At 40.2% G+C, this 26,241-nt stretch overlaps 6 protein-coding genes across 6 annotated transcripts; 3 read left to right on the top strand and 3 right to left on the bottom strand.

Moving 5' to 3' along the window:
- Positions 1 to 998: 998 nt before the first annotated feature.
- LOC141818404 (uncharacterized) lies at positions 999 to 3,413 on the top strand. The gene is made up of 6 exons (XM_074705918.1): positions 999 to 1,406; positions 1,886 to 1,997; positions 2,086 to 2,179; positions 2,309 to 2,486; positions 2,568 to 2,637; positions 2,795 to 3,413. Exons 1-6 carry the CDS (start codon positions 1,066 to 1,068, stop codon positions 3,101 to 3,103), a joined length of 1,104 nt encoding a protein of 367 aa, XP_074562019.1. The 5' UTR covers positions 999 to 1,065; the 3' UTR covers positions 3,104 to 3,413.
- Positions 3,414 to 4,642: 1,229 nt separating this feature from the next.
- LOC141818406 (uncharacterized) lies at positions 4,643 to 5,562 on the top strand. Its single transcript, XM_074705920.1, has one exon. It carries the CDS (start codon positions 5,057 to 5,059, stop codon positions 5,408 to 5,410), a length of 354 nt encoding a protein of 117 aa, XP_074562021.1. The 5' UTR covers positions 4,643 to 5,056; the 3' UTR covers positions 5,411 to 5,562.
- Positions 5,563 to 6,481: 919 nt separating this feature from the next.
- On the bottom strand, positions 6,482 to 9,657 carry LOC141818402 (ankyrin repeat-containing protein At5g02620-like). Its single transcript, XM_074705915.1, has 4 exons — positions 9,298 to 9,657; positions 8,621 to 9,040; positions 7,712 to 8,121; positions 6,482 to 7,413 (listed from the first exon to the last, which is right to left on the bottom strand). The coding sequence occupies exons 2-4, from the start codon at positions 9,018 to 9,020 to the stop codon at positions 6,559 to 6,561; spliced, it is 1,665 nt and encodes a 554-aa protein (XP_074562016.1). The 5' UTR covers positions 9,021 to 9,040; positions 9,298 to 9,657; the 3' UTR covers positions 6,482 to 6,558.
- Positions 9,658 to 13,859: 4,202 nt separating this feature from the next.
- LOC141818405 (uncharacterized) lies at positions 13,860 to 15,530 on the bottom strand. Its single transcript, XM_074705919.1, has 5 exons — positions 15,459 to 15,530; positions 15,166 to 15,370; positions 14,869 to 15,068; positions 14,672 to 14,759; positions 13,860 to 14,476 (listed from the first exon to the last, which is right to left on the bottom strand). The coding sequence occupies exons 1-5, from the start codon at positions 15,465 to 15,467 to the stop codon at positions 13,860 to 13,862; spliced, it is 1,119 nt and encodes a 372-aa protein (XP_074562020.1). The 5' UTR covers positions 15,468 to 15,530.
- Positions 15,531 to 16,967: 1,437 nt separating this feature from the next.
- LOC141818403 (non-specific phospholipase C6-like) lies at positions 16,968 to 19,669 on the bottom strand. The gene is made up of 4 exons (XM_074705916.1): positions 18,598 to 19,669; positions 18,354 to 18,530; positions 18,035 to 18,279; positions 16,968 to 17,087 (listed from the first exon to the last, which is right to left on the bottom strand). The coding sequence occupies exons 1-4, from the start codon at positions 19,667 to 19,669 to the stop codon at positions 16,968 to 16,970; spliced, it is 1,614 nt and encodes a 537-aa protein (XP_074562017.1).
- Positions 19,670 to 21,599: 1,930 nt separating this feature from the next.
- Positions 21,600 to 26,137, top strand: LOC141818401 (MADS-box transcription factor 8-like; the record flags this gene model as incomplete). Its single annotated transcript, XM_074705914.1, is given in 7 exon segments — positions 21,600 to 21,646; positions 21,695 to 21,774; positions 21,777 to 21,891; positions 24,388 to 24,466; positions 25,761 to 25,831; positions 25,910 to 26,009; positions 26,096 to 26,137. Coding segments are annotated over 7 exon segments (534 nt in total), but the record flags the coding sequence as incomplete, so codon positions are not given.
- Between the last annotated feature and the right edge of the window lie 104 nt (positions 26,138 to 26,241).

The raw sequence follows: 26,241 nt of genomic DNA, 5'->3' as shown, positions 1-26,241 counted from the left end.
CGAAAACTGAACATAATAAGTTTGCTTAACAAATCTAACCAGAAGAAAAAAAGAGGGCAAAAATAACCAGTGTGTTTAGGGAAAGGAGAATTTTTTAGCACAAATTACTGTTCAATACTAAATAAAAATACCGTATCGCCAAGCAGTGAGTTTTTTCCTCCTAAAAATTTCAGCGAGCGGTGCATAAGATAAGGCACAACATGGCCGATGAAAAAAAAAGGATAAAACTGTAGTCAAATTTCCCCACCAAGGATTGTATCAGAAATACAAGCAATCAACATTGACTACAGGAAGCATTCAGCATGTGAATCAGTAAAATGACCATTTTTAAGCACCACAAATCAAATCGAACAATTACACAGGATCTCAAACACAGGGAAGAACAATTATGAAACATAATAAAATTGCAGAACAAAACGCACCTATACAGAATTAAATTCCAGGATTTAAACCAAGGAGTCGGTTTCCAGCGGAAACGCCAGAGGAGTTGCGACGGCGCCAGAGAGACTTTGTGGCAGTGGAGGTCTTTTTTGTCTAGGGTTTGATATCACGTGACCGGTTTCCGGTCCAGAGAAACTTAACAGACTGAACCCGAATTGGTTCTCAATCGGCTTCGAACCGGCTCATTTGGCCTCACTCACAGTGCCCAAATCATGAACCGTAAAATAACCCAAGCTCCGTCAAAATGAACCCAAACCTCGACGCCCCTCGCAGCGGTGGCGCGCCATGGCGGAGGGGCGAAGCTTGGTGGCGGTGCGGAAGGGGTCTGGCGGCTGGAGGTAGGCTCCTGGGCTAAGAATCCACAGGAGGAGGAGGAGGAGGAGGAGGATCACGGGAGTTGGATGGCCGAACCAATGAATATATATACAGAATATTTAAAAGGTTCGTAAACATGATAATTAAGTAAATTAAAAGAATAAAAAATTTTTCAGCATTTAAATATTAAACATAATTATTGCAAGTCATCTGCCTCCTCATCCATGGACCGAGCCTTCAATTCCTCGGCAACTCCCGTGGCCACCAGATTTAGTTGTGGAGAGGAGGGCAAGAGACGAGAGCTTGGCGATGGCTCTTGCTCTTCTCCCAACGCTTTCCTCCTCTTCCTCTCCCCCTTCATCCCCCTCCTCTCGTCGTCTTCCTCCCTTCGCCGCCTCATCCATTGCTTATTTTCACACTGCTAGCTCGCAAGGCAGTCTGAAACGCACCCGCCCTCTCGAGGCCGTCTCGGGGGGCGGAGCCGGCCTCGTCGAGGCGCCAGCCGGTGGGAGCGGGGACCTGAAGGAGATTCTCGGATCCTGCGCCACCTGGAAGTGGAAGGAGTTCGATGTTAACTACCTCGTGAGAGGCGCGGGCCCTCCTCTCCTCCTCATCCATGGCTTCGGCGCCTCCATCGGCCACTGGCGAAGGTCGGGAGAGTTTAAAAAAAAAAAAAAAAGTTAAAAATCCCATCTTTTCCTCTATTACTTCCTTGCTGCAGATTTTCTCGATTACTTGATTTTTCAATTTTTAAAATTGATAAAATCTGATATAGAAAAGTTAAGGAATTTAAGAATCGGGCATCTTTTCACACCTTGATCATAGTCGAAACGAGAAGAACATGCTAATGAGTGCAAAACGCAATAGCTTGCACAAATGTCATCTGATTGTACAAGGGAGTTTAGTCTGCTCGGTAAGGAACTTCAAAATTCATTCAAATTCGTCGCTGACTCATTTAAACCAGTCTATTGTTGTTTCGGGGTCCAATTTCTAGTTGCAACATAGAGAATTCTGAAAGTAGTTCTTTGTAAATATTAATCCTCTATATTTCAATACTGCATTATAATAACTCCACGAGTCTGTGCTGTGCCAATAGATTTATTTTTAAGCTCTTTCCACTGGACTTCAGGAATATTGGAGTATTGTCAGAGAATTATACAGTATATGCTCTTGACTTGCTTGGATTTGGTGCATCCGAGAAGCCACCAGGTTTTTCGTACACAATGGAAGGCTGGGCTCAGGTACCTTGCTGCCTTTTATATCCATTTTCATCTGATCAATATCACGCTTCTTTGTATGCTTATAGCTATCAACATGTTTCTCAAACAGTTGATTTTGGATTTTTTGAACGATATTGTTCAAAAGCCGACTGTGCTTGTGGGAAATTCAGTTGGAAGCCTGGCGTGTGTGATCGCTGCTTCCGGTTAGTATTGGCTTTAGATTGGCAATTCCCCTTAGTATTGTGGGAGGTTTCTTTCAAAGTTTCTCCTATGCAATAGATGTAGGATATGCTTGTGCGTGTCCAATGGTGATTCTTTGAATTGTAAACCAGAATCAACTAGAGGTCTAGTTCGAGGTCTTGTACTTCTAAACTGTGCTGGTGGCATGAACAACAAGGCGATTGTTGATGACTGGAGAATCAAGCTGATTTTGCCTTTGCTTTGGTTATTTGACTTCTTACTGAATCAGAGACCAATTGCTTCAGCTCTTTTTGCTCGAGTTAAACAAAGGTACCCACCCTTGTTGGATGCCCTTTTTTGTTTCTGTGCAATTTGAAGATTGAAGTTAATCAGTACTCATTGACAAACCAGGGAGACTCTTAAGAATATCTTACTATCAGTTTATGGAAACAAGGAGGCTGTTGATGCTGAGTTGATTGAGGTAGAATTTTTTCCATTGACGAAAATCTTTGCTGAGACCCAAGAACATGCATTGTTTTTCTCTCTTCTACAATCTGCCTGTTTAGCAGAAAGCCATACTTACAACTGGTTCAATTCAACCCAGATCGAACTGTTTACTAATACACTTCTCATGCCAGATTATTAAGGGACCAGCAGATGATGCCGGGGCTCTTGATGCTTTTGTTTCTATCATCACTGGACCTCCAGGACCAAATCCTGTGTCGTTGATGCCAAAACTTTCGATCCCGGTATTGGTTTTATGGGGCGATCAGGATCCATTTACTCCTCTTGATGGGCCAGTCGGAAAGTACTTTTCTTCTTTGCCTGAGGAACTATCGAATGTACAACTGATCGTTTTACCAGACGTGGGTCACTGCCCGCATGATGACAGGCCAGATTTGGTGCATGAGAAGCTCCTCCCTTGGTTAGCTAGTCTTCCATGTTAAACGGAGGCATCCACTGATTGCTCAGACATCAGTCAGATACTCAGAAGCACAGCCACTTCTTTTTCTTGGTGAATTGTTCCTGTTATGTGAATATTTCTTGGAAGATGATACCTACCTGGATGGAATATAGTTAATACTATCAGACTCTAGTCGTTAATTTCATCTGCTTTCATTTGAGGATCATCGCAAGTTAGAATGCGAGATCACAAAAAAGATTTTGATGGCTTTATTTCAGTTGTTTTTTGTTAAATGATGTATTACACCAGAGAGATTGTATCAACGTTTGAGTTCAACAAAAAATCTTCCATTATTATGTTCTTTTGCTAAAAGTATTGACTGTCGTTGACCTTCTACGATCTTGTTTTCAATTAGTCTCATCCTGGCCTTGATATGACTGACCCTAGTAGCCAGTTGTATAATATGCGAAGCTAGCAATAATCTTAATTTAGTAAATCCGAACAATAGATTTTAGAGTGATACTGAAATATGAGACAAAATAAAAATCACATTTTGGTTAAATAAAACTACTATGTTTCAGTGAAATGCCCAATATACGAGTAGGGACCGAAAGGTTTTTAATCCCAATATATAATAAGTATGTTGCAGTGAAATGCACATCAGTCAGAGACGATCTCCTCGAAGTCAGCTGGTTTTTAATCCCTTCTAATTCTAAAGACGCTTCCACTAAATATAAAAATAGTATTTTCTTTCATCTCCGAAACAAAAAAATAATGACAAAAAAGAACATCCAGTGGTTCCTCAGTCCTCAAAAATCAGGCGATATGGAAAAGACTTTCAAAAGTAAAACTATTAAAACTCTAAGATTAAACTGATAGCAAATGCCTTTGCATTTGGTTTTTAGTTGTTCTGAACGACGAGTTTCTAAATGATGCTGCAGCAGTAGGGAATGTTTAGTTATTTCATCACCATGGTATTTAAGTAGTTTAACTCACATGGAGAGCTAGAGTTCATCGAAGAAGAAGAAGATAAATACTTATCTGAAGTAGTTTTTCGATCGATCACATGAATCTCACCGATGACCAGCATACCACAGACGAGTATTGCACAGCAGTGGCTTCCACTCCATGCAAACTCATAAAGCAGATACCCTAATTAAAAACTTCAGCAACTGAGGGCGAGTGAGTGAATTGGAGACAATTACGTACATGCAAATGCACCGGGTTGTTGGTACGTAAACATGGCTTTTAGATCCCCCAAAGGACCTTGCTCCCTCTGTGGCCACCTACATGCATGGTCACATGTCCCTTGGTTCATGAAAAAAGGCACCCTCAATTCCTCCACCATCACCTCTCTCGAGCCAAGCCAAATATTTTCCTGTAGTAAAGTTGTCAAGATCTTCCTTTTTCTCTCCCTCTCCCTTTCTTCATTTTCCCCTTACGTTCTACCCAAGCTTACTCTCTACCCGAGTTCAAAAACAAAGGCTTGGGATTGTGTTCTAAGGCACTAAAGAAGGAATCCAGTCGCACTCGCACCCCTCATTCCAACGTTTAACTCAGCTATAATATGCAGGGCCAAAAATGGTGTACTATGACCCATGCATATCGCCGTTCTTTTGGACACGCGTTGAGCATCCAGTGCGTCTGGGAGTGAGCTCCAACCAGGTACTTCGACCATGCCAAGGCCCTTCCCCTTCGCCTTGCAGACATTTGCAGAAACAACACCTTTATGCGCAAAAAGGAGGCCTCACCTTTCCCTTCTCCTTTGCTGTCTCTCGGAAACCCTAACGAGCTGCGACTGCATCTGAGAAGCTTGGAATCGGTTGGTGGAGCTTCGAGTCGTTTGGTGGAGTTCAGAGAGATCAGTTGAGCGATCTACCCGGTGATTTTGAGTCTTCCCCGAGATCCAGCATATCAAGAAAACACGATCTTTTCGGCTTTTTTGTGCTCCCAAAATCCAATCTTTTTGTGGTTTTCGCTTCAAAGATTTGATTTGATGTCGCTCCCACTCCCGCAGCAGCAGTTTCCGCCGCCAGCGGCGGTGTACTCCGCGCCGTACCGATCCCAAGGCGGTTCCGTCGGGCCGGTGATCGCGGTGCTAGCCTTGATCGCTGTGCTGGGGGTGATTGCCGGTATCGTCGGCCGCCTCTGCTCCGGCCGGACCATAATGGGCTACGGCCACTACGACCTCTCGGGGTGGGTCGAGCGGAAGTGCGCCTCTTGCATCGACGGGAGACTGGAGGCGCCGCCGCCTCCGCCTTTGCAACGACCGAACACCAACGGCCCCGGAAGCGCGCCTCCTCTCGACGCGCCCCAGCAAGTGAAACAGCCGGAGGTGGCGGAGTCGTGATCTGTGACTTCTAACTGAGCTTTGTGTCGTAAACTTTCTCTATCTCTTGTTTATCTCTTGCTTTGATGTTTTGCTATGTCATGGCGGAAATCAAAACGCCATTGATGAACAAAAAAATTGAGCTTTTCCATGGATATTTACTTAGAAATTGGAAATGGATATTTGTTTCACAAAATTGTTCGTTTTCATTCGAATTGCCTGTCAACTGCTCATATCACGAACTCAACAAAAGTTGAAGTGAACAAGCTTTTGTTTATGTGATTTGATTTGTATTTCTACCAACTTGATGTGATTGTTTTTCCATGAACAATACCAAATCATCTGGTGGGATCCGCCCATGTTAGCTGTAGTCATAACCAACGGAATGAATAAAGCTTAGTGCTTGTTTCCAAAATCTAAGATAAAAAATCGAACTAGTTTTTAAGTTTAGGCAATTTTTTTATTGGGCACAGACAAAGTTTATAATTTTCCACTAAAATTGTTGTTGTCGCTACAAAGAAAAAGATTACATTCGAAGTAAAACACATTGCTGGATTTAATCTAAACCCTAAATCTCATTCAAACAGATATCACCTCACGAATTCACTAATGTTTTTATCCGTTTAGAATTATTTGAATTCTCAAAAAATAAAATTTATAACATTTAAAGTACTTTTGAGTATCTAAAGAGAGAGAGGTGAGAGGAAGTGGTCGCAGCACTCCTAAGAAAATGTTTATTTTGCCAATGAATAACTAATTTTTTATAATTGAATTGCATTTGAGATGATCGTCAGAAAAATATTCAATTTTGGTGCGTCATAATTTTGCAAATGACTGATTTATTCTTCGTAGCTACCAAAACAAATAAGAAATCAATACAATAGATGAATTCTCCTACCTTTGTTCTACGTCCTGGTATTGTCTTGCACAAACAAAAAATTCTTACCACAGCACTCTAACCAGTGTTGTTAACCTCCCTGAAGAACAGTGTTCTTAACCTCTCTGAAGAAGAATTTGATGCCAAAAAGGTCCGACATCAAAGTTTTGCTTGACGTTTCAATGGTGAAATGTGGCTGGAGGAGCTCAACCATGTACACAAAAACAATAACTCAGGATTCATAATAGCCCTTGAAGTGGCGAGAAGGAAGTTTACTATATCTACATAGATCCTAAAGAGCATACATCTTTTTGTATTCGCTATTTAGTAATTCTGAGTTTGAACCCACTGATATCAAGGACCTGCTCTCTGAGTTCCTCCTTATGTTTCTCATGTTCTTCTCTTCAATTCTGTGAACAATTACAAAGTAGATCATAAATCCGAAAGTTGTCAGCATAATTGAAGCACCAATGGCCATGGTTAACCAAGCCAGCCACAGATCTTGCTTTCCCACAACAACATATGTTAGAGAGATGAAGGCAACTGATACAAAGAGGCAAGCCAGCCACATGAGCTTGTTCATCACAAAAACCATCTTCCTCTTTGCCTTCTGCTCAATAACAATCAAGGAAGTCTGGACAACGACCACAGCCAGTGAGATGAATAAAGCCAAAGAATCGAAGACCAGAAATATGATGAATGCTGTGTTATCTGCTATGTAGGCTTGTCCAAGAGTAAATTCCGGTTGAGCTTGATCGACAAATGAGCCTGGAAGTTGGAATATCGCAGCAAAGGCCACAGTGGCTATGAGCACTGCAACCACAGTATTTGAATTGATGGCGTTATTGAGGCCTCCAAGGTGTAGCTTCTTAAGTCTCTTCTTGATCTTTTGCACCCTCATTACTGTTTGACGGGTTTGCTTAAGTTGAGATTGAACATCATGCTTTATGTCACTGACTGTTTGCTTCAGTTGCTTTGCAGCAGTTGCTGTGTTTGCCGATTCTTTTCCGATGACTGCGCCAAATTCTCTTAGAATTGCAGCAATATCTTCATTTTCAGTTTTTTGTGCAATGCTGAGGGCAGTTTCACCTGTTTTATTCACTGCATTGACCTCAATTCCTTCAACTTGCAACAAAACTTGCACAATCTGCAAATCCAAGGCAAAAGGTATGATCAATGACAGCAAGGAAAGACAATTATTCAATGCACGAAGCTTCTCCAGATGCAAGTGGATACCCCAAACTAGTAAAACATGTTTAGAAACTTTAGGGAAAAAAATTAACCAACACCCTGAAGTTGATGAAATCTAGCATTTTGTAGCAAAAGTTGCTGAACGAGAGTTTGTTCTAAGCTGGCATACGTAAAAGCAGAGAGAAACAAGCATGCAAACTACAGAGCTGGCACATCAGATAGCACAAATTAAACAATGGCATGGTATGACTTGCCTTTAGATTACCCTTCCTTGTAGCAATGTGCAATGGTCTGTTCCCCTTGCCATCCTCCAAATTAATTATTGATTCATCAGGCTCCAGCAATGCCATCAACATTTCAACATTTTGTCCCTTTGCAGCCATGTGAAATGCTGTCTGCCCCTTCTTATCAGTCCTTAAGCCAATGCTAGGATCTTTTTCTAGTAGCAATTTTATCACACTCACATGTCCCATTCTCGCAGCAGAATGTAAAACTGTTTTCCCATTTTTCTTTGCTATCCTAGCAAGGTTTGCATCAGTTTCTAACAGAAGGTTAACAATATCAACATGTCCTTGAGTTGCAGCCGTGTCTAAGGCCGTAGAATTTAGTGAATTTGTTGTCATGGCCAGAGCTGGGAAAGATTGCAAGAGATCCTTCAAGATTTCTACATTTCACACAACAAATACAAATAAGTCCAAGCTAAAATAAGGTAACAATTTGTATTTGATAGAAAATCTGAACAAAGGGACAGATATTGCCTTCAAGATATTTCAAAGGAGTTGTGTGTAAGAATCTACACAATTGCCAAGACTAGCAAATTATATACTGATTCTAGCAAACTATAGTCTGAGCATGAGTCTTAGAAACAATAAGTGCAGGTTGTTAGAGTATATGGCAAAAAAAGAATGGAAATTCTTGCAGAAAGATATTTTGGCTACTGAAGGAAAAAAAATGTCAGAAACTTGTTGTAATTCTTCATGATTTTTAAAATCATAAACTCAAAGGTGATGCCCATAAGAACAGTTACCACACAGCTTAAGGTGGCATGAAATTGCATACTAATATCATGATACTATCTATCCTAATTTTGCAAATCTCTGACCCTGGTTTAAGATCATTCATGGAACAGAACGAAGTGTTCATCAGTGATTACAGTGGCTTACCAAGATGCCCTTGCTTAGCAGCAATATGAAATGGATCGTAGCTGTTGTCTGCCTTGATGCCAGCTGATTGAATGTCTGAGACTTTCAGTATCTCCCGAGCAACCTCGACATGACCAATTTCTGCAGCAACATACAGCGCGGTCTCACCGTCCTGGTTCTGCTTGTAAAGCAAATCCTTCAACTGGGCCTCACTACAATCTGAGAGAATCTTCTGCACATGCAATACGTTGCCAGCCCTTGCAGCAAGATGGAGCTCCAGATCCCCTCGCTTGCCTGGGCTATTTTTGCTCTTCCTTTCTTTGAAGCTTTGCTGTCTAACTCCCAATCGAAAACTCTTTTGCTTCCCCAGCCGAAAGCTCTGCAACTTCTCCAAGGCTCCAACTCTCGGCAGCTTCTCCATGTCCAAAGCACGCAGAAGAACTGTTGCAAGAAAATCTAGTAGTCCCACAACTGATTATTTCAAGTAGATCACTCAACTAAAACCTAGGGTACATGAAATCAAGTTGCCGCCTTCATAAATTCTGGATCACCAACCATATTAGGGTTTACATTAACCTTCTCTCAATTATGGAAAGGAAAAATCTATGCTACTACATAGAAAGCCCCAATCGGACCGAAATATCTCCTTTATCCCAGATACAGGAAATAATCGAGGGGTTTTCAGATAAAGGAGATACCTTTACGCTTAATCCGAGCAACCAAACTCCAAATTTTTTTGATTTCTAGCAGATAAATCAGACCCTCGATCGCGGTGGAGCATCAAAAACCCGTCTTTTTTGCTACTCTCCTCCGCGTCCCCAGTCCCGAACCTTTAGCAGCAAAAGATGCAAGCACTAAGATGCACACCGGCCAATCTTTCGAACTTGTGTTAAATGCGCAAAAAGATCGCTTCGTGCGTGAAGGTGGTGAGCATTGGCCTTACGGTTCGTGCCACAGCCACTTTGCCAAAGCTTAAAGAAGAAACAGAAGTAGGTAGGCTTGGGCTTGTTGGGGAAGGATAGCTTAAAATGATGGCGGTTATTGCAGTCGCCATCAAAGAGTTTGAGGGTGAAGGCGAAGGTGCGGCGACGAAGACGGTAGTCTCCATTGTGTACCAGTCAAAGATGAGATTCAGCGAGAGTAGGCAAATTAAAGGAGACCATCAAAAACCGTTGTTAAGGCTATGAGTCGACGAATCGAGTTAATAATTTAAAAGTAGAATTTTTTAATGTTATTTTTTATTTTTATATATAATTTAATATAATATTTAAATTTCATATTAGAATTTAATATCAAAATATTTTATTTTATTTTATTTTCATTAAAATAATAATTTGATGCGTTTGATAGCCTGAAGCTCGTGTCCCCGAGCATGCATTATTATACGCCATTTTCTCTGTGGATTTGCATGGACAAATTTACTAACTATATGTATATTAAATTTATTAATTTAATTTATCCACGATGACCTTTTTAATAATTGTTTTTATATAATTTATAATTTAAAAATATTGGCATCCATATTTTTAAATGGTCCAAGGCAAGTCAAAAATAATTCACGCCTTAATCCTGGAAGAAAGAAATAACACACGTGAATAATATTGAAGTGCTGACCGCCGTGAATGTTTGACTAAAAGTCAAACGTGGTAGCTCACATTCATCCAAGTCGACCTAATTGACCAGACCTCAACCTTGTCTCGATTTCCAATTATTTTCACCCACTTTTTATTTTTATTAATTCCGAGAGGCAACATTTTATCGTTAATTAAGTGTGCACTTGTTTATTGTATTCGTATGCAACTTTTCTTTAAACAAAAATAATAATAAAATAAATCTTTTTTATTTAGATGAAAAAAATTCATCGAAGCAAATGAAGCTTTTTTTTTAAGAATTGAGGAAGGAACACAATAAAAAGAATCAATATTTTTTTCATTTATTTACTTTTGAAAAAAAATAATAAAGAGGGGATGGAAGAATTTGTGTGTTTTGAATAAGATTGTCGAGGAGAAGACAAATAAAAATTGTCAACTAAAAAGTTTAATATTGTTATTTCGTTTCATTTTGTCCCTAAAGAAAAAAAATAGAATAGAGGTAAAATATTCCAATTGGCATTATTAGAATATAAGATAAGTTGAGAGGGGCATAATAAATTAATTTTCCCTATAATTTATTAAAATGATAGAAAATAGATTAAAAATAATAAAAAATAACAAACTAGAATTTTAGAAACTATTAATAAAGACCTTTTTTCAATAATACATCTTACTTTCTATAATTTATAAATAAAAATATTGCTAGATTCTGGCTGTTGTTTAAAATAGCTTCATACTTTTAATATTTATTTTTGGTGAAATAAAACTAGATTCGAACGCAGATATTTTTAAAAAGGCCAAAAAGGAAACAGAGGAAGAATTAAAAAGTATCATATAAGTAAAATATATACAAACAAATAAGAAATATTCCAAAATTTAAATATATCATAATTTAAACTAAAATATTAGTTAAAGGAAAGGAAGAAACGTATAATTGATTAAGTAATTAATTTGAAGTTAGTGGAAACTTGATTGATATTGTATTTATTGATTGATTCAGATTGAACATACGAAAAAGCCCTAATATTGATTGATTAATTGATAACTAAATTAATAAATCGTTATTACTAAATATTACCCTTTTAATACTTATTTTTTAATATTCAAAATTCGATTTTACTAGGTCAACATAACAATATCGTTTTAGATATCCTCGTTAGCTTCTTTATATCCTCGTTTTAGATATCCTCGTTAGCTTCTTTGCTATCCTATAATTAGGATTCTCATCGAAGATCTGCGGCGGACGTTGTATTAAACCATGAAAGCTAAATGTGTAATATGAATATTTCAACCATATTTTGGTCTTTTAATGAATTTTTGAATACCTTCCTCTGAATTTTAATCAATTTCATACCTAAAATTTATCTAACTTAAAAAATAATATTCTTATTTGGTGCTCCTATATTGAATATGAAAATTTAGAATTTATAACATTAATTTATTAGTGTTTGCACCATATTATTATTTAAGTATTGAAATAATACTATTATTAGTTGATGTTCCAGTTGAGAACTGCTCCAGGACATGTCACCGGACCTCCTCGTGGATGGTGCTGAACAGTAGCAGGTGAGGGAGATGAGGAGAGCTTCACGGTCGTCGGAGACTTCGCCGGAGTGGATGATGAGCAGCGACAACCTCACGGACGGTCTGCGATCACAGAGATCGTCAGTAGGAAGGCCAGGGGGTGCCCTGGCGCGACCACTTCGACGCTCAAGTCAGGGACAGCAGCGGGAGGAAGAAGATGAACAGTAATAAACTTGAGCGTGTAGAAAAGTGCGGGAGCCGAGAGAGCTTACCTGCTGTGAAGGGAGTGATCGTTTTAAGGAGAGATGAGCATGCATACCTGTCATGTCATCATTTACAAGATGTCCCATCATAATTAATTAGATGTCAGGAACAATCAAGCACAATAGTCATGAGTCCCATCTCTAGTAGGTAGCCGTCATGTCATTGCCCACGTGGGTGTTAGAGAAGGCGGCGATAATAAATGAAGGGCGTGGGCCAGTCAGAGAACATGATGGGACATGCCAGGGCACTGTAAGGCGAGTCTGCTGAGGACTCGGATTCGGCCTAGTGAGGAGTCTGCTGAGGACTCAGATTCGGCCTGGTGAGGAGTCTGCTGAGGACTCGGATTCGGCCTGGTGAGGAGTCTGCTGAGGACTCGGATTCGGCCTATGAACATGACCGACTAGGTATCCGGCTGTGATACGGCCGAATGAGGATTCGACACAAGAGTATGGCCGAATGAGGGACTCGGCTTAGGGATAGTGCCGAATGGGTATTCGGCTAATGCTACGGCCGAATGAGGATTCGGCACAAGAGTATGGCCGAATGAGGGATTCGGCTTAGGAGCATGGTCGAATGGGTATTCTGCTATGATACGGCCGAATGAGGATTCGGCGAAGGGTTGTGGCCGAATGAGGATTCGGCTGAGGCTATGGCCGAATGAGGATTCGGCGGAGGCTGTGGCCGAATGAGGATTCGGCTGAGACTGTTACAGCCGAATGGGGATTCGGCGATGGGTGTGGCCGAGTGGGGATTCGGCGAAGAGTATGGCTGCATAAGTGATTCGACGAGAACAGGGCCGAATAGGTCCTTCACTGGGGAGGTGGCCGACTGGCCAATTCGGCGAAGTCGATAGCCGGATGGCTATTCGGCAAATGCAATCCGGCAAGACGAAGGCCATTCGAGTGGTTATCTATGATGAGGTGGGGCAGGGCACTATGAAGAGTATGGTCAAATTGGGCCGGTGACAAATGTAAGCGCAGGCAACATGAGGTGTCGACCGAATGAAAAGACGCGGCCAAGCTTCTGCCGGATGGAAGGATCCGGCGAGCCTCCTGCCGGATGGAAGGATCCGGCCAGTCTTCTGCCGGATGGAAGGATCCGGCCAACGAGCGGTGCCTCCTAATGAAGGGACCAACTCGAGACTCAAGTTTGATCGTGGTTATCCTCTCGATTTATCCCCGGAACAGTTGAGAAATAAAATAGCTTTAAAATTTAAAAGATATTATAGCAAATTAAATTTTGGAGGCTGAAATCTAAAATTTCGGTTGGAGTTACGTCGACGTAATTTCTTTATCGATTTAGAAAGCCTATAAATTGGCTACTTTGGTTAGCTGTCCAAAAATGACAAAAATCCAAAAGTGCAACGTAATTTGACATGCGTGTCACATGGATATCACGTGTTAGTCTGATCAGTTTGTAAGATAAGGTGCTTCTGTTCACGTAACTAACAAATTTGGAATGTTCATTTAATAAAAAGGTGGAATTTCATCAAAATTATAAAACTCTCTGAAATTAGACAAAATCACAGCGTATAAAAATATTTCCAATTGATGCAGTGACATGTGATTGTATACATAATATTCCCTAAGATCCAAGTAACTGACTAAAGAAAACCAACTTAATCGAATAAAATAATTATTAATAATTAGGATCGAGTACTTTCTTTATCATCAAAGATATATATATTTGAGAAATTTAGTAAAGTAGGACATTTATTATTAATAATTATTAAAAGATGCTACAAAATTATGTTTATAAAATAATTATAAAAATAGTTTTTTCATAATGTATAATTCATAATTATAAAGTGCTCCAAAATCCCCTGTATGGGTTCATGATTAAGTTTAACACATGCAGTGACGAGCGAACGTTGATTAGGATCACATGACAACGCATGCATTAGGATTCTCATCGCTAAAGATCTGCGGCGGATACGCGAAGAACTCCACCGGGTACTTCGGATAGTAGTAGTAGTAGTTCTCCTTAATTAATATCTTCCTTGAGCCGCCGGCACCGTCGCCGTCGCCGTCGGCCGGTGGCGGAGGCATTGGAGTCCCCGCCGCTCCCATATTGTCGACGACGACGACGACTTCCTCCGCCTTCTTTCCCTCCTTTTTTGCGTCCGTCTTCTTCTCCTCCTCTTTAGTGCCAGCATCGCCGTCGGCTTTCTTGTCTCTTTGATCCCCTTCGTTGCGGCTGCCGCCCTCCTCTGGCTTCTTCTTTTCTCCCTCCTCGTCCTCTTTGTTAACCTGTTCGCTGCCTTCAGGTTTCTTCTCGTCTTTCGAAGCATCCCCATCTGCAGCCAGTGCCGGTGGCGGCGTCTCCTCCGCCTTGGACTTCTCGGGATCCTCTGCCGGCTTCTCCTCCGGCTCCTGCTTCACCACGGTCGCGTGCTTTCCCGTTCTCTTGAGGACGTATGCAGCCAGGATCTCCGGGTGGAACACGCCTTTCACCGTCACCTCGGACGCCGTCAGGTTTGGCTCCGCTGAACGGACTCCTGTCGTCAACGAAAAATCTTTCCTTTAATACTTAATCAATTCAAAATCAATCGCACGTCTAGTCGAGTTGATTCCTTCAGTGCGAGCATGAATTTAAAAAAAGGATTGAATTCGCGTGTACCAATCGGATGATTTCGTGTTTTCCATCAAATTTAATGGGATGATTAAGAAATTAATGGAATAATGATAGGGACCTTTCATCCTTAGAATCCTCTTCTTGATCTCTTGAGCGCAGGCTTCGCAATGCATATAAACTCTCAGCACGGCGACGATCTCTTGCGGCTGTTGCAGTGCAAACTTGCAATTGAAATGTAAAAACAGAAAGTGGAAAAGGCATAGCACTTGCAGAGGAAAAAAATTATGGTGAACAATTTGAATCTTAAGCCTCGACCTTGTTCTCTCCAGTAGGTTTCTGATCCTCTACCTTCTTCTCCGGCGGCGTCGGCAGGGTGGGTAGGGGGCTTAGCAACTCCACTTTCTTTCCGCTTTTCTTTTGGACTCTCGCCAGCATCTTCAGCGGATCCTCCGCTGCCTTCCTCCCCTTCACCACGACAAGGTGCGTCCGGCTGTCAGCCACCACCTCCTCCACACCTTCCAATCGAACCAATACAAAGTTTAACTAAATTCACATCAAAGGTTCAGTTTTGAATGCTTAAGAGGGTCATTTCTTCAATAGATTGACCAATACCTGGAAAGCCCTGAAGGCTCTGCCGCACCTTCCTGGCGCATCCTGCGCAGTCCATGTAGACTCTCATAACTACCTCCTCCTGCGGTGGCGGCGGAGGAGAAGGGGGAGGGGGAGTCGGAGGGTTCTTAAATTCCTCCTCTTTCTTGCCCCTATCGCTTCCGCTCTCACCACCTGCGTCCTTCTTCGACTCCTCTTTCTTCCCCTCCTGCTGCACAAGACCACAACTTTCCATCGGAATCAGCAGAAACGACTCCAAAACAAATAAAAATCAACAAAAGATGCAATTTTGATACCTCTGCCATGCCGTCCTAACCGTTGAACCAAAGCAAGCGTTAAAGCAGCAGCAGTCCTCTGCTTCCTTATTCCTTCTCGCTTGCAGTAAGCAGGGTAACAAATGTCATGGGAGGAGATCCAAGGTGGGGACAAAAGCTGGTGGGGAAGTGCGAGCACGCATGTGGTAAGTCTGGATGAGCACACGCGTCATTCATTCATCCACGCGGTCATCGTCCTCGTTCATGTCGGCTTCTGCAACGTTGGTGCTCCTCAGGAACAGAGCTTTGATGGTTGCCATTACACTCCATTATTTTTATCCTCCTAGGATATCTATCCACCGGCACATGCATGTGTCATCTGGATGGGATGATCTTGAGGGACAACTGATGCGGAGGAAAACTCATTCATGGACTTCAGTTTCCCATTCCAGTTCCGATTGGAGAATACAATGTAAGCACGTTAAATTCTGCATATATCTCGCTTTTATTTAAATAGGGCAAATGAACCAGATCAAAGATGGGCTGCGTCTCATATCTAATGGAGTCGCAGTCTGATCAGACAGACTTGGATTGAACGGTGAACCTACGATCTGCAGACCAAATCATGCATGACTTAATCTCAACTTGTGCCTAGCTAGCCCACCATGCAGACGCACAGCCTGAGTGAGAAGACAGATTTTTTTTCTTTGTCTTGAAATGTAAATTTTCTCATTAGATTCTCAAGGAGGATGGGAAAAGGTTCCTGCCTGTGAGCCAACGGTGAACTTCTTCAAGGTTGATTGGTCTCTAAGGATATGGAGGAGAAGGGTTTGACTTGATCCTTGCAAGACTTGAAGAGTGCTAGAAATAAGACTTAGGCGGATTTGGACTCAACCACTCCGATGTTCAAGTAAAACCAGAGGAGGAGAACAACAGTAAAATATGATAAAGCGAGTGAATAATGGGTGATACACATACCTCCACCCGTAAGTGCGAGTTTCCTTTTATACCTTGCCTAGGCATGAGCGAAGGGATGTCCATGTGCTCTATATCTTGATCAATGAGACATTAGTTAAGGATATGGGGGTGTCCCATTGTCATGTTTTGTGGGTCATGTCATCCCAGGTTGACTATCCTACGTGTGGGGTTGTCATATTACCATGTTGTGTAGGTCACATCACCATATTGCGTAGGTCACGTCATTCCACGTTTGATTGACTATGCTATCATATGTTTGTCATGAGAGATGCCATATCATTATGTTTTGTAGGTGATTATATTGTCTCATGTTCAAGTAAAGAGTGAGGTCTTATCATCTTACTTTTCCCACATTCGATAGTTGAGCTGAAGAGGTCTGTAGAGTTAACTAACGAGCTCAAGCAGGCTGAGTTGAAGAGCTCAAGTAGGGTTGAGCTGAAGGGCTAAGTAGGTCGACAGTACCAAGCAGAGATGCAGAGTTGAGGAGGTCAAAAGTGTAAAGCAAGCTATAGAGCTAAGGAGGTTGACAGGGTTAAGTAGAGCTAGTTGAGCTAAGGAGGTTAGTAAGTTAGACTACTCAAGAAGTCGAGAGATCAATCTTTGTTGGGAAGACTCCTCAGGAGAGGCAGACTTTGTTGAGAAGACGCTTCGAGAGATGCATGCTTTGTTGGGAAGACTACTCGAAAGAGACACCTTTATCAGGATGACTCATCGAGAGGTAATCTTTGTTGGGAAGACTCCTCGAGAGAGGTGTCTTTATCGGAAAGACTTCTTGAGAGGTAGGCCTCAGGAGATGTGTCTTTATTGGAAAAACTCATCGAGAGATAGAACTCGAGAGAGGTATCTTTATCGAGGAAGATTCTTTAAGAGGTAGGCCTTTGGAAATGTGCCTTTATCGAGAAGTCTTCCGGTGCCTTTATAAGAAAGACTCCTCGAGAAGTAGACTTTGTTGAGAATACTCCTTGGGAGGTAGACTTTGTCGAGAAGAATCCTCGGGATAGGTAGGCTTCAGGAGAGATGCCTTTATCAAAAAGACTCCTAGAGAGATAGGCCTTGAAAGAGGTGCCTTTATCGGGAAGACTCCTCTAGAGATAAGTCTCAAAAGATGTACCTTTATTAGGAAGACTCCTCGAGAGCTAGATAGGAAGTTGAGTTGAAGCCTCTAGGATATAACTGAGTTGATTACGATAGAACAAAATTGTAAAAGAAGAGGAAGTTGAGTTGAAGAGGTTGGCATGACTAAATTGACTCAATTTGGCTAGTTGTTGTTGCCTCGCCATGGAAATCTATGTTGATTGAGTCCGGATCATGCCACTTAGAACTTCTACTAACTGAGTCAGGAATCTATCACGTAAACTGTTACTTTAATTTACCTCTGCATCAAAGAGTAAATTGTTCTTTTCAGTATAGTTTCTTCTCTCTTTCTTTTTCTACTTTAATTTTTTGAATGCTCCTCCTTTGTTGCTTTGATAAAACCAGCAGTTACTTCATTTGAAACAATCTCAACTGCTGTGCTTCCAAATCTACAAATCTCGTATGCAAATAGGATTGCAAACAGTTGGTTACATGAATAAACATTATTCATCACAATGATCAGCCATGTTTTTTCGTTCTCATTGTCCATTTGTAGCCAACTCTACTATCTCGTTTTCATCAGCACCTTTCCTGATGGCCTCTTTGCTTGCTTTGAAGAATCTGGCAACTGCATGGTTCACGTACGCATCAGCCTCCTTCACGCTCATTCCCTTAATCACATCCGAGTCCATCATGTGGTGATCGCCATTGAGAGCAGCTGCCAATTGGACGAGCTCACTTTGAAATTCTGATATCCTTCTGTTCTCGTCCAACTCCGTTACCCTCAGAGGTGGCACAACGGGGAGCAGTTCTGCAGTAAGAGCTTGCATTGAGGCATTTTAATTAGTGGGAAGAAACAGAGGAGACCGGTTACGAATGGATTACCAGGGCAATCTGTTCTTGGAGAGGTCAGCTCGGAGTAGACGTTGTCAAAGGTGCCTGCCCAAGCGTCTCTCTGCGTCAAGAAATCAGAACTGAGGTTGAAGATCTTCTTGATGGTTGCTGGAATGGAAGAGTGCTCGTACTCGGAGGTGAGCGTCGGTCCATTCGGACGCGACACCACTGTAGAAGCAATAGCAACAACTATCACCGGATCAAATTACAAATGACGCGGAGTAGCATGCGTTACCTGTTCCCTTCTTGATCCATGGAGAAACCATTATGGTGGGCACCCGGACGCCGAGGCGGTCGAAGTTGAAGAAGAAGGGCTCCGACCCGACGATGCCGTCTGGGCTGGGGATTCCGACGTTGGGGGTGGGGACGTGGTCGTAGAACCCGCCGTGCTCGTCGTAGGTGATGATCAAGAGGCTCTCGTTCCACTGCGGGCTCGCCCTTAAAGCCTCGTACACCTCCTTGACCACCCACTGGCCGTTGGCGACGTCGTGCGACGGGTGGTCGTCGTTGGCTTCCTTGCCGAACAGGTCAAAGTAACGCGGCTCCAACACGCTGAGGGTTTTCAGATCCCCGCGAGCCGCGTGCTTGGCGAACGTCGAGAACCTGTGGAACTTGAACAGGTACTTGAGCTTGCGTAGGTTGCGGTAGAACAGAGTGGTGGGAAAGCTGGCGGCGTACACCGCGAAATCACGGCCTTCGTCGCGGATAGAGTCGAAGATGGTCCGCTGCGGGTAGCCTTGGATGAGATGCTTCTTGTTGTGGCTCGTGGCGCCGTGCGAAGTCGCGGAGTAGACGAAGAGACGGTTGGGCTGTGTCGGCCCCGGCAAGGAGGAGAACCACCGATCGAACACAGCGAACTCGCTCGCCAGGGTGGCGTAGACCGGAACCTTGGCCGGGGCGAAGCCCTGCATGACGGCGGCAGCAGTTTCCTCGGAGAGGGTGAGGGCGTCCTGGACGAAGCCGGACATGGTCGGGGGCGAGGAAGCGTTGTCGCTGGCGAAGACCTGGAAGCGGATAGCTTGGAAGGAGTGGTCGGGGTCGGAATCCACATACCGGGCGGTGGGGGAGACGCAGATGGCGGGAGAGGCGAGGTCGGAGACGTTCCGGCGGTTGCACTCCTCGCCGGTGAGGCCGTCGAAGGGGAGGCCGAGGTAGGGCTTCATCCATCCCAGCATGTGGTCGAAGGACCTGTTCTCCATCACCAGCACCACCACGTTTTTTATGGGATTCTGCGCTGCATGAAAATTAATGCACCACGCGAAGAGACCAAGAAGAAGAAGAAGAGGAAAATGGGAAGACTTCGTCATGGTCGATATGCTTTCACAAATTTGATAACATTTTGATGTTTATTTATTGCTTCAATCAAAGCTATTGTTTGACAAAATTATAGAAATAATAAAATCGTTATTTATACATTTTGGTGATATACAGCAAGTGGACAATCATTTTGGAAGCACAGATAACTTTGCATTTGTGTCGAGTAGATGGTGCTTAATTATACCATTTGCATATGATGTAAACTATTTTTTTATTAAAATAAATAACTAAAAAAAATATTCATTGTGATTCTTTTATTAATATAGTATTAATTAATTAAAATTTTCATTTTTATCTAATTTTAACTTTCTATTCGAATTAATTCAGAATTAGGAACTTATGATTTTCCAATTTAAAGATGTTTAACCAAATTACAAATTTTAAAATCGAAATCAATGACCGAATTAATTAAAATAATTAATTTTTAAAAAAATTAAATTTCTGAAATAACTAAACTAACTTTTTTAAAATTATTTATTCAATTTAACTAAACTTTTTACTCACCCCTATCTTCAACTAGTGCATTCATATTGTCATTAATTATTTTTGTCATGCACATGTTATGATAAATGAAGGGAGTAGTGACGGAGATAAAAATTTCATATTAAGAGTTGAAATATATATATTTACATTGAGTTGTTCTTAGCTATTCTCTTCCTCATTTTTATACCCCTCCACGTATTACACTAAAAATTTGAGGGGGAAGAAAAGACACCTAATACAGTTTAAAAGCAATATATTCTACAATAAAAAAAAAGTTAAAGAAAAACAATTCTATGTAACCTCTAAATGCGACTTGCAAGATACAATGCTTTAAACTTTTGTCATAATTTTCCCCCTATCTATCTTGTGCTCCACTAAATTCACAGAAAGTTAGGCTTCTATACTCAAGGATCTAAAGAATATATATTGATCTCTACTTTAAATCACTTTTTGTCTAGATAAAAAATTACAATATTTATTGACCTTTGACTTGACAGTTGACTCTTCCTCTGCTACTAGAAGACCAAACAGTAGACGGGGCTGAGAGAGGGCCACCACAATGAAGTAACATATGACGGTGTGTCCTCTTATTGGAGGAACTTCATTGAGCACTAATAATTCAAAACAAGCTAAGTGTGAGGGCCACTAACTCTTTTGTCAACATGATCGATGACTCGGAAACCCCTGACTAGAAGAACAAAGGATGGCAAACTTCAAATTGAGCAGTGTCCTTGAACAAAACTTAATTCAGCACGCAAAAATGCTCAAAGAACTGTATAAATAGCAGTTCGGTTATTTACAGAGCACTGTGCGATCCTCAAGATAACCAACATGAATTATTTACGTACACGTTTTTTCACGCGCGTTTTTATTAGCAACCTACGACGACGACAAAAGAATTTCGACCGCGTCTTGTTTGTTTCCGCAGGAACAAATCCCTGCTCCGGGTCGCACGATGCATCACCCATCCATCCATCCATCATCTAAGGTTCCGTCACCATCCAACCCGTTACTTCGCCGTCATTTGCATCCGCAGCGGGCAGCTTTTTCGTTGCCATCCGTGGGTTTCTGACAGGTGAATAACGCTGGGTAATTAATTTACGTCGCTGTAATTCCGACCCTTTCGTGAAGCACAAATCACATCGCCCATTTAATTCTGACGCTTCCCGACACGTTACCACCGAGCTCGGGACCCACCGCTAGCGGTTTATCCGCACTGTTTTTTTCTACCAGCCTACGAACAATTATGCGGTTGGAAGTCCGCGTACGGCCGTGCTTCCGAGCGAGCGTTGATCTCAGTGTTCATTTCCCGATCCAACGAACAGAATTGGACCATGAATGTCCGCATACGACGCGTAGTCCTCCGGTCAAAGCTCGTCTAGGTCATTAGGAATAATGCAAATCACACAGCTTCTCTTTCATGCCATAAATAGAAGAATGGGTTTATCCAACTTGTTGCTGGATTGGCGCTCCGTTGTGCTGCAGTACTGGAGAGAGATCGAGTGCTCGGGTTCGTCTTGTGGTTGATCTAGGTTTGGTTCTGGCGATGGGAGAGGGGAGGTGGAGTTACGGAGGATCGAGAACAAGATCAACCGGCAGGTGACGTTCGCGAAGGGAGGAATGGACTGCTGAAAAAGGCTTATGAGCTGTCCGTGCTCTGCGATGCCGAGGTGGCCGTCATCATCTTCTCCAGCCGCGGCAAACTCTATGAGTTCTGCAGCGTTCCAAGGTAAATTCTGTTAATTGCAGATGTAGGTCTGGTAATTGTGCGAAAATGGGAACTTCGAACCACAGCGGAAGGATAGCTCCGCTAGCTGCAAGCATCGAGTATTCAGTATCCAGTAAATTCGCTACTAAAAGGCGGTTGAGAATAGATCTGCATTTGTCAATTTACTTCTTCATTCTTTCGATCAGTAAAAATTAGGTAACAAATCGAAAATGACTTAGGATTTTATCTATTTTTTGGTTAATTTTCTGTTTTCTTTCGATAGTTTGCGTCAAACAAAATACGAGAGATTAAATGTAACATACGGGATTGGTTAGCTAGTAGTTGTTGCATGCTTAGATGTTTTACTTGTATATGTTTAGTTACATATTCTTACAAGGATCAGAAATAGGAGTTTTTCTTGTTTGTTACAGCATCACGGTTGTGTTTCTTCTGATATCAGGTATAGTTTACTTTTCTTATTCCACATCGAAAGGAACTTAAATTTCGAGTTAAATTCTTGTTTCGGATCGGAACTTGTTTTCCATGATATATAGGTGAAAAGCGAACTGTAACTATGAGACCTTAGTTGAACATTTCTACTACAACTTAAATTTCAAATTAAATTTTGTTTCAGATCGGAGCTTGTTTTCCATGATATATATGTGAAAAGCGAACTGTAAATTAGGAGAGCTTAGTAGAACATTTCTACTATACACTTTAAATGACTTTGGAAATAAAAATTTATCAACGATCAGCATCAAAATATGGAATCATCACATATTTATTTTAGTAGAAATGAAACTTGTCTAAAATCATTATTCAATATATCTCCTTGGAAATCAGAGCCAACTAAGCCTTCTACCCTTCTAGCTCTTTTCCTTTATATAATCCGTAACATAGAACTGAATTGAGGTGTCACAATATTAGCACTCATTAGTATCTGTTATATGTATCTGAATTGTTCTTCCTTATATGCTACGTATATTTAGTCGAAGTAAGATCTATAAATAGTTATACTTTCCTCTCATAGTATGTCAAATTAATCAGTAATACTTATGATTTTCCTCCCTCTATTTCCTGACTCATTTAATTTTCCTTCGTATAAATTAAAAAGAATGATATATGTTCCATGTGATAAGCGTATAAGTTAAATTTATCCCAATATGTCATATTTAAGTTTAACATACACGCCATTGTAATTGTACTGAGTGTATTTGTGCTACTTGTTAATTATAGCTAATCGCATATTTGTTAACTTATACCCTTTTAATTTGTTTGCAAAGATAAAAGGACATAATTTATTTGTCTGTCCTAGAGAAAAAATTGAGGACAATTTTAGATCTTCTAATTCTAAAGACTAGTAAAGTATTAAACAAATGTTTATCTATATATGTTAGATGAATAATCACTTAGCATTATATGCTTTTTTATAACAAATTAAAAAACATCATATAGATAAAAATTTTATTAGCACCCAACAACATGGAGATTTTTTGTGATTTATAATTATTATTTAATTAATAACGCTAATTCTTTTAATGTATGTTGCATTACTTGCTCATCTTTTATGAATATGCTAGATTTCCTTTTGTTCAATATATTAATCGTCTTATATGGCCAATGTTTCATATAAATTATTACTAAAATTAATGGAGTTTGAAAAATCTTTTTTTTCATTATCCTCATTCATAGTATTCAGCTAGACATTAAAAAAAATCTGATCATATATGCCCTATCAAGAATGAATATTGTACCTTAACAATAGATATCTAGATTAAGCATATATGATATGATTTTAATGCTATAAGCACAAACTCGTTGACAGAGCAAAACAAAATAAGCGCTCCCATTATCATGTGAAGGAGACCAAACGCTCTATGTGAACCAAGTTGACTTGATTATTTGTAAATGTAGGCAAGACAAAAGTTGAAAAGAGAGCATAAAGAACAAAAGCATAATTAGATTCGCATTTGTCAATATATAAAAAGTGTTGCAAATGAAGGGTCCTATATCCTATCGACGAAAGCTTTTTTAATCTAATTTTTACTATTTTTATGTTGCATTTAAATATTATTTGAGATACAAATTTGTTTTGTAGACATTTCAATTTACAATGGTGCATGTAATTTATAAGACCTAAGTATGTATTTTATAAGTCTTTGAAGGTAAATTTTACAACGAACTCGTGAATTCAATTCAATATGGCTTTGAATAAAGTATTAGCTAGTAATTGTCTCAAATCTTTTGTATGATTTCAGTTTTGATAAACCTCTAGATTTATGGCTAACTCCAATTTATTTTGTTTGTCTTCTTAATCAATTTCTGTACAAGTCTTTCAATCCTCATACATATAGACTAGACATCTTCGAAGATCCTTGATGATAGAGAATGCTCAAATTAATATTGGTTAATGTTAGGTGTTGTGCATCTTATTGTGATCTCATCATGTTGCACAAGAATTATTTCACTCTATTTTAAAATGCATTATTAATGATTTTCCATTATTTGTATTCCTAGTATGATGAAAACACTTGAAAGGTATCAAAAGTGTAGCTATGGTGGTTCTGAAAGCAACTTTCAAGTCAAGGATAATCAGGTATTATGTGTATGAGTTTTTCAACATACAATAGTTGACAATTTTATCTTTTCCGATGTTTTGTACACTGAAACCATTTATATAAGATGTAACTATGAGTATATTGTCTTAGCTTGATAGAAAAAGAAATATAATTTACTAGGTAAAAGTTCATGGGTTAGTAGAGTTGATGCAACCCAAGAGATTTATATATATACACCAATTATATATATATATATATATATTCTAGAAATCAGGGTACGTATGCAGTATTATTTTCCCAAGGCCAAAAAAAATATTGCAATAGACAAGAAATGCAAAGTCGGGGTAGAAAGGAAAGACTAAACAGACAGAAAGGGAGACCTAAAGAGAATATGCAATTGGACAGAAAGAAAAGGTAAGTCTTTCAATCCTTGGCTAATTTGGGGTTATCTTCTCCACTCGTAATCTCTTTGCGTCCATTGGCTAATTTGGGGTTATCTTCTCCACTCGTAATCTCTTTGCGTCCATTTTATGTTAAACCTTGTAATTATTTGGAAGTTCTATTTTCTATTTGTCATCTTTTAGCATTTGATTGTGCAAGACTAAGTCTATATATTTTAGGTACTGGAGATATGAGCCATTATTCCCAACAGATAAAGGCTAAGCAACGTTGAATATAATTGAATTTGAATTTATAGCAGTTTGCAAACATTTGTACTTGGATAAATATTTTCTATGATTTTGCCTACAAAGTAAAACGATCATCTCATATATATTGATCTAAGTTAACTGATTATGTTATATACACCATAATTGCAACATAAACCCATATTAAACACTTCAAAATATCACTCTCTCTCTGTTTTCCATATCATTTTTCCCAAATAGTGACAAAAGATTCTATCTAGTCATCTATTTAATTTTTTCAAAGTAAAATAGTAATGGCCTTTCTGAGATTATATAGTTGTAGAATTGTATATCTAGGTAAAGCCAAGTCTTATTAAACACATATACTCTAGTTCTCCATCTCTGAATCCCTACAATTCTTTCATTTATTTGCCCTCGGTACCATAATTCAATCTCATTAAATCTTTCTAGCTAAAAATTATCATTATTAGCTCCACTACAAGATATGAATATCATGATGTCTTTAAACCGAACCTACTTCGCTGATGTTCTCATTTTTTTAGATGGAGCTTCAGGATATTAATGCGATTCACAGGAAGCAAGATATTGCCATTCAAACATTTATTTTATCTGATTTAAGATTTAATTTGGCGTATCAATCAAAATATATCTACAGCTTTATAGTCCTTGGTTCTAATTATTATAGCTTGTCCAGAGCAATCGTCGAGAGTATATGAAACTTAAAGCTCGTCTTGAGGCTTTAAAAAGATCACAAAGGTACATAAATCTTCAGTATTGTTTCTTTTCTTTAGTCCGAATATAATAATCAATTTCCGTGGATTTAACTATCGACAGGAACCTTCTCGGCGAGGATTTGGGATCATTAAGCGTCAAGGAGCTTGATTATCTTGAGAAACAACTTGATATGTCACTGAAGGAAATTAGATCTACAATGGTACCTAAATTTCAGTGCAAAATTAGATTATAATTATCATATGTATAAAAATCTCAGGTTGTCCTTGATTCAATTATTTCTTGCAGACACAACAGATGCTGGACCAACTGACTGACCTCCAAAGAAGGGTATATAAACCCTAGAATATTTAATGCTTCATATATTCTAAATTTCTAATGTAGCCAAATATAATTAAGTTCACAGCTAATTACTGACAGGAGCAAGTGCATTG

Source organism: Curcuma longa, unplaced genomic scaffold, assembly GCF_044706935.1.
Source record: "Curcuma longa cultivar G26 ecotype Majalengka, Jawa Barat unplaced genomic scaffold, ITB_CL_G26_1.1 contig_24731, whole genome shotgun sequence".
Lineage (NCBI taxonomy): Eukaryota > Viridiplantae > Streptophyta > Magnoliopsida > Zingiberales > Zingiberaceae > Curcuma > Curcuma longa.
This window is presented reverse-complemented; position numbering and strand designations above follow the sequence as displayed.

Coding starts and splice junctions, on each gene's coding strand:
- LOC141818404 (XM_074705918.1), top strand. CDS start 1,066: ATGGCTCTTGCTCTTCTCCCAACGCTTTCCTCCTCTTCCTCTCCCCCT. Junction 2,180..2,308: donor GTGTGTGATCGCTGCTTCCG/GTTAGTATTGGC, acceptor ATTGTAAACCAG/AATCAACTAGAGGTCTAGTT. Junction 2,487..2,567: donor TTTGCTCGAGTTAAACAAAG/GTACCCACCCTT, acceptor TTGACAAACCAG/GGAGACTCTTAAGAATATCT.
- LOC141818406 (XM_074705920.1), top strand. CDS start 5,057: ATGTCGCTCCCACTCCCGCAGCAGCAGTTTCCGCCGCCAGCGGCGGTG.
- LOC141818402 (XM_074705915.1), bottom strand. CDS start 9,020: ATGGAGAAGCTGCCGAGAGTTGGAGCCTTGGAGAAGTTGCAGAGCTTT. Junction 8,122..8,620: donor TGCTAAGCAAGGGCATCTTG/GTAAGCCACTGT, acceptor TGTGAAATGTAG/AAATCTTGAAGGATCTCTTG. Junction 7,414..7,711: donor CAAGGAAGGGTAATCTAAAG/GCAAGTCATACC, acceptor TTGGATTTGCAG/ATTGTGCAAGTTTTGTTGCA.
- LOC141818405 (XM_074705919.1), bottom strand. Junction 15,069..15,165: donor GAGCCTTCAGGGCTTTCCAG/GTATTGGTCAAT, acceptor TTCGATTGGAAG/GTGTGGAGGAGGTGGTGGCT. Junction 14,760..14,868: donor AACCTACTGGAGAGAACAAG/GTCGAGGCTTAA, acceptor GCACTGCAACAG/CCGCAAGAGATCGTCGCCGT.
- LOC141818403 (XM_074705916.1), bottom strand. CDS start 19,669: ATGACGAAGTCTTCCCATTTTCCTCTTCTTCTTCTTCTTGGTCTCTTC. Junction 18,531..18,597: donor ATGGATCAAGAAGGGAACAG/GTAACGCATGCT, acceptor TTGCTTCTACAG/TGGTGTCGCGTCCGAATGGA. Junction 18,280..18,353: donor TCCAAGAACAGATTGCCCTG/GTAATCCATTCG, acceptor CTCTTACTGCAG/AACTGCTCCCCGTTGTGCCA.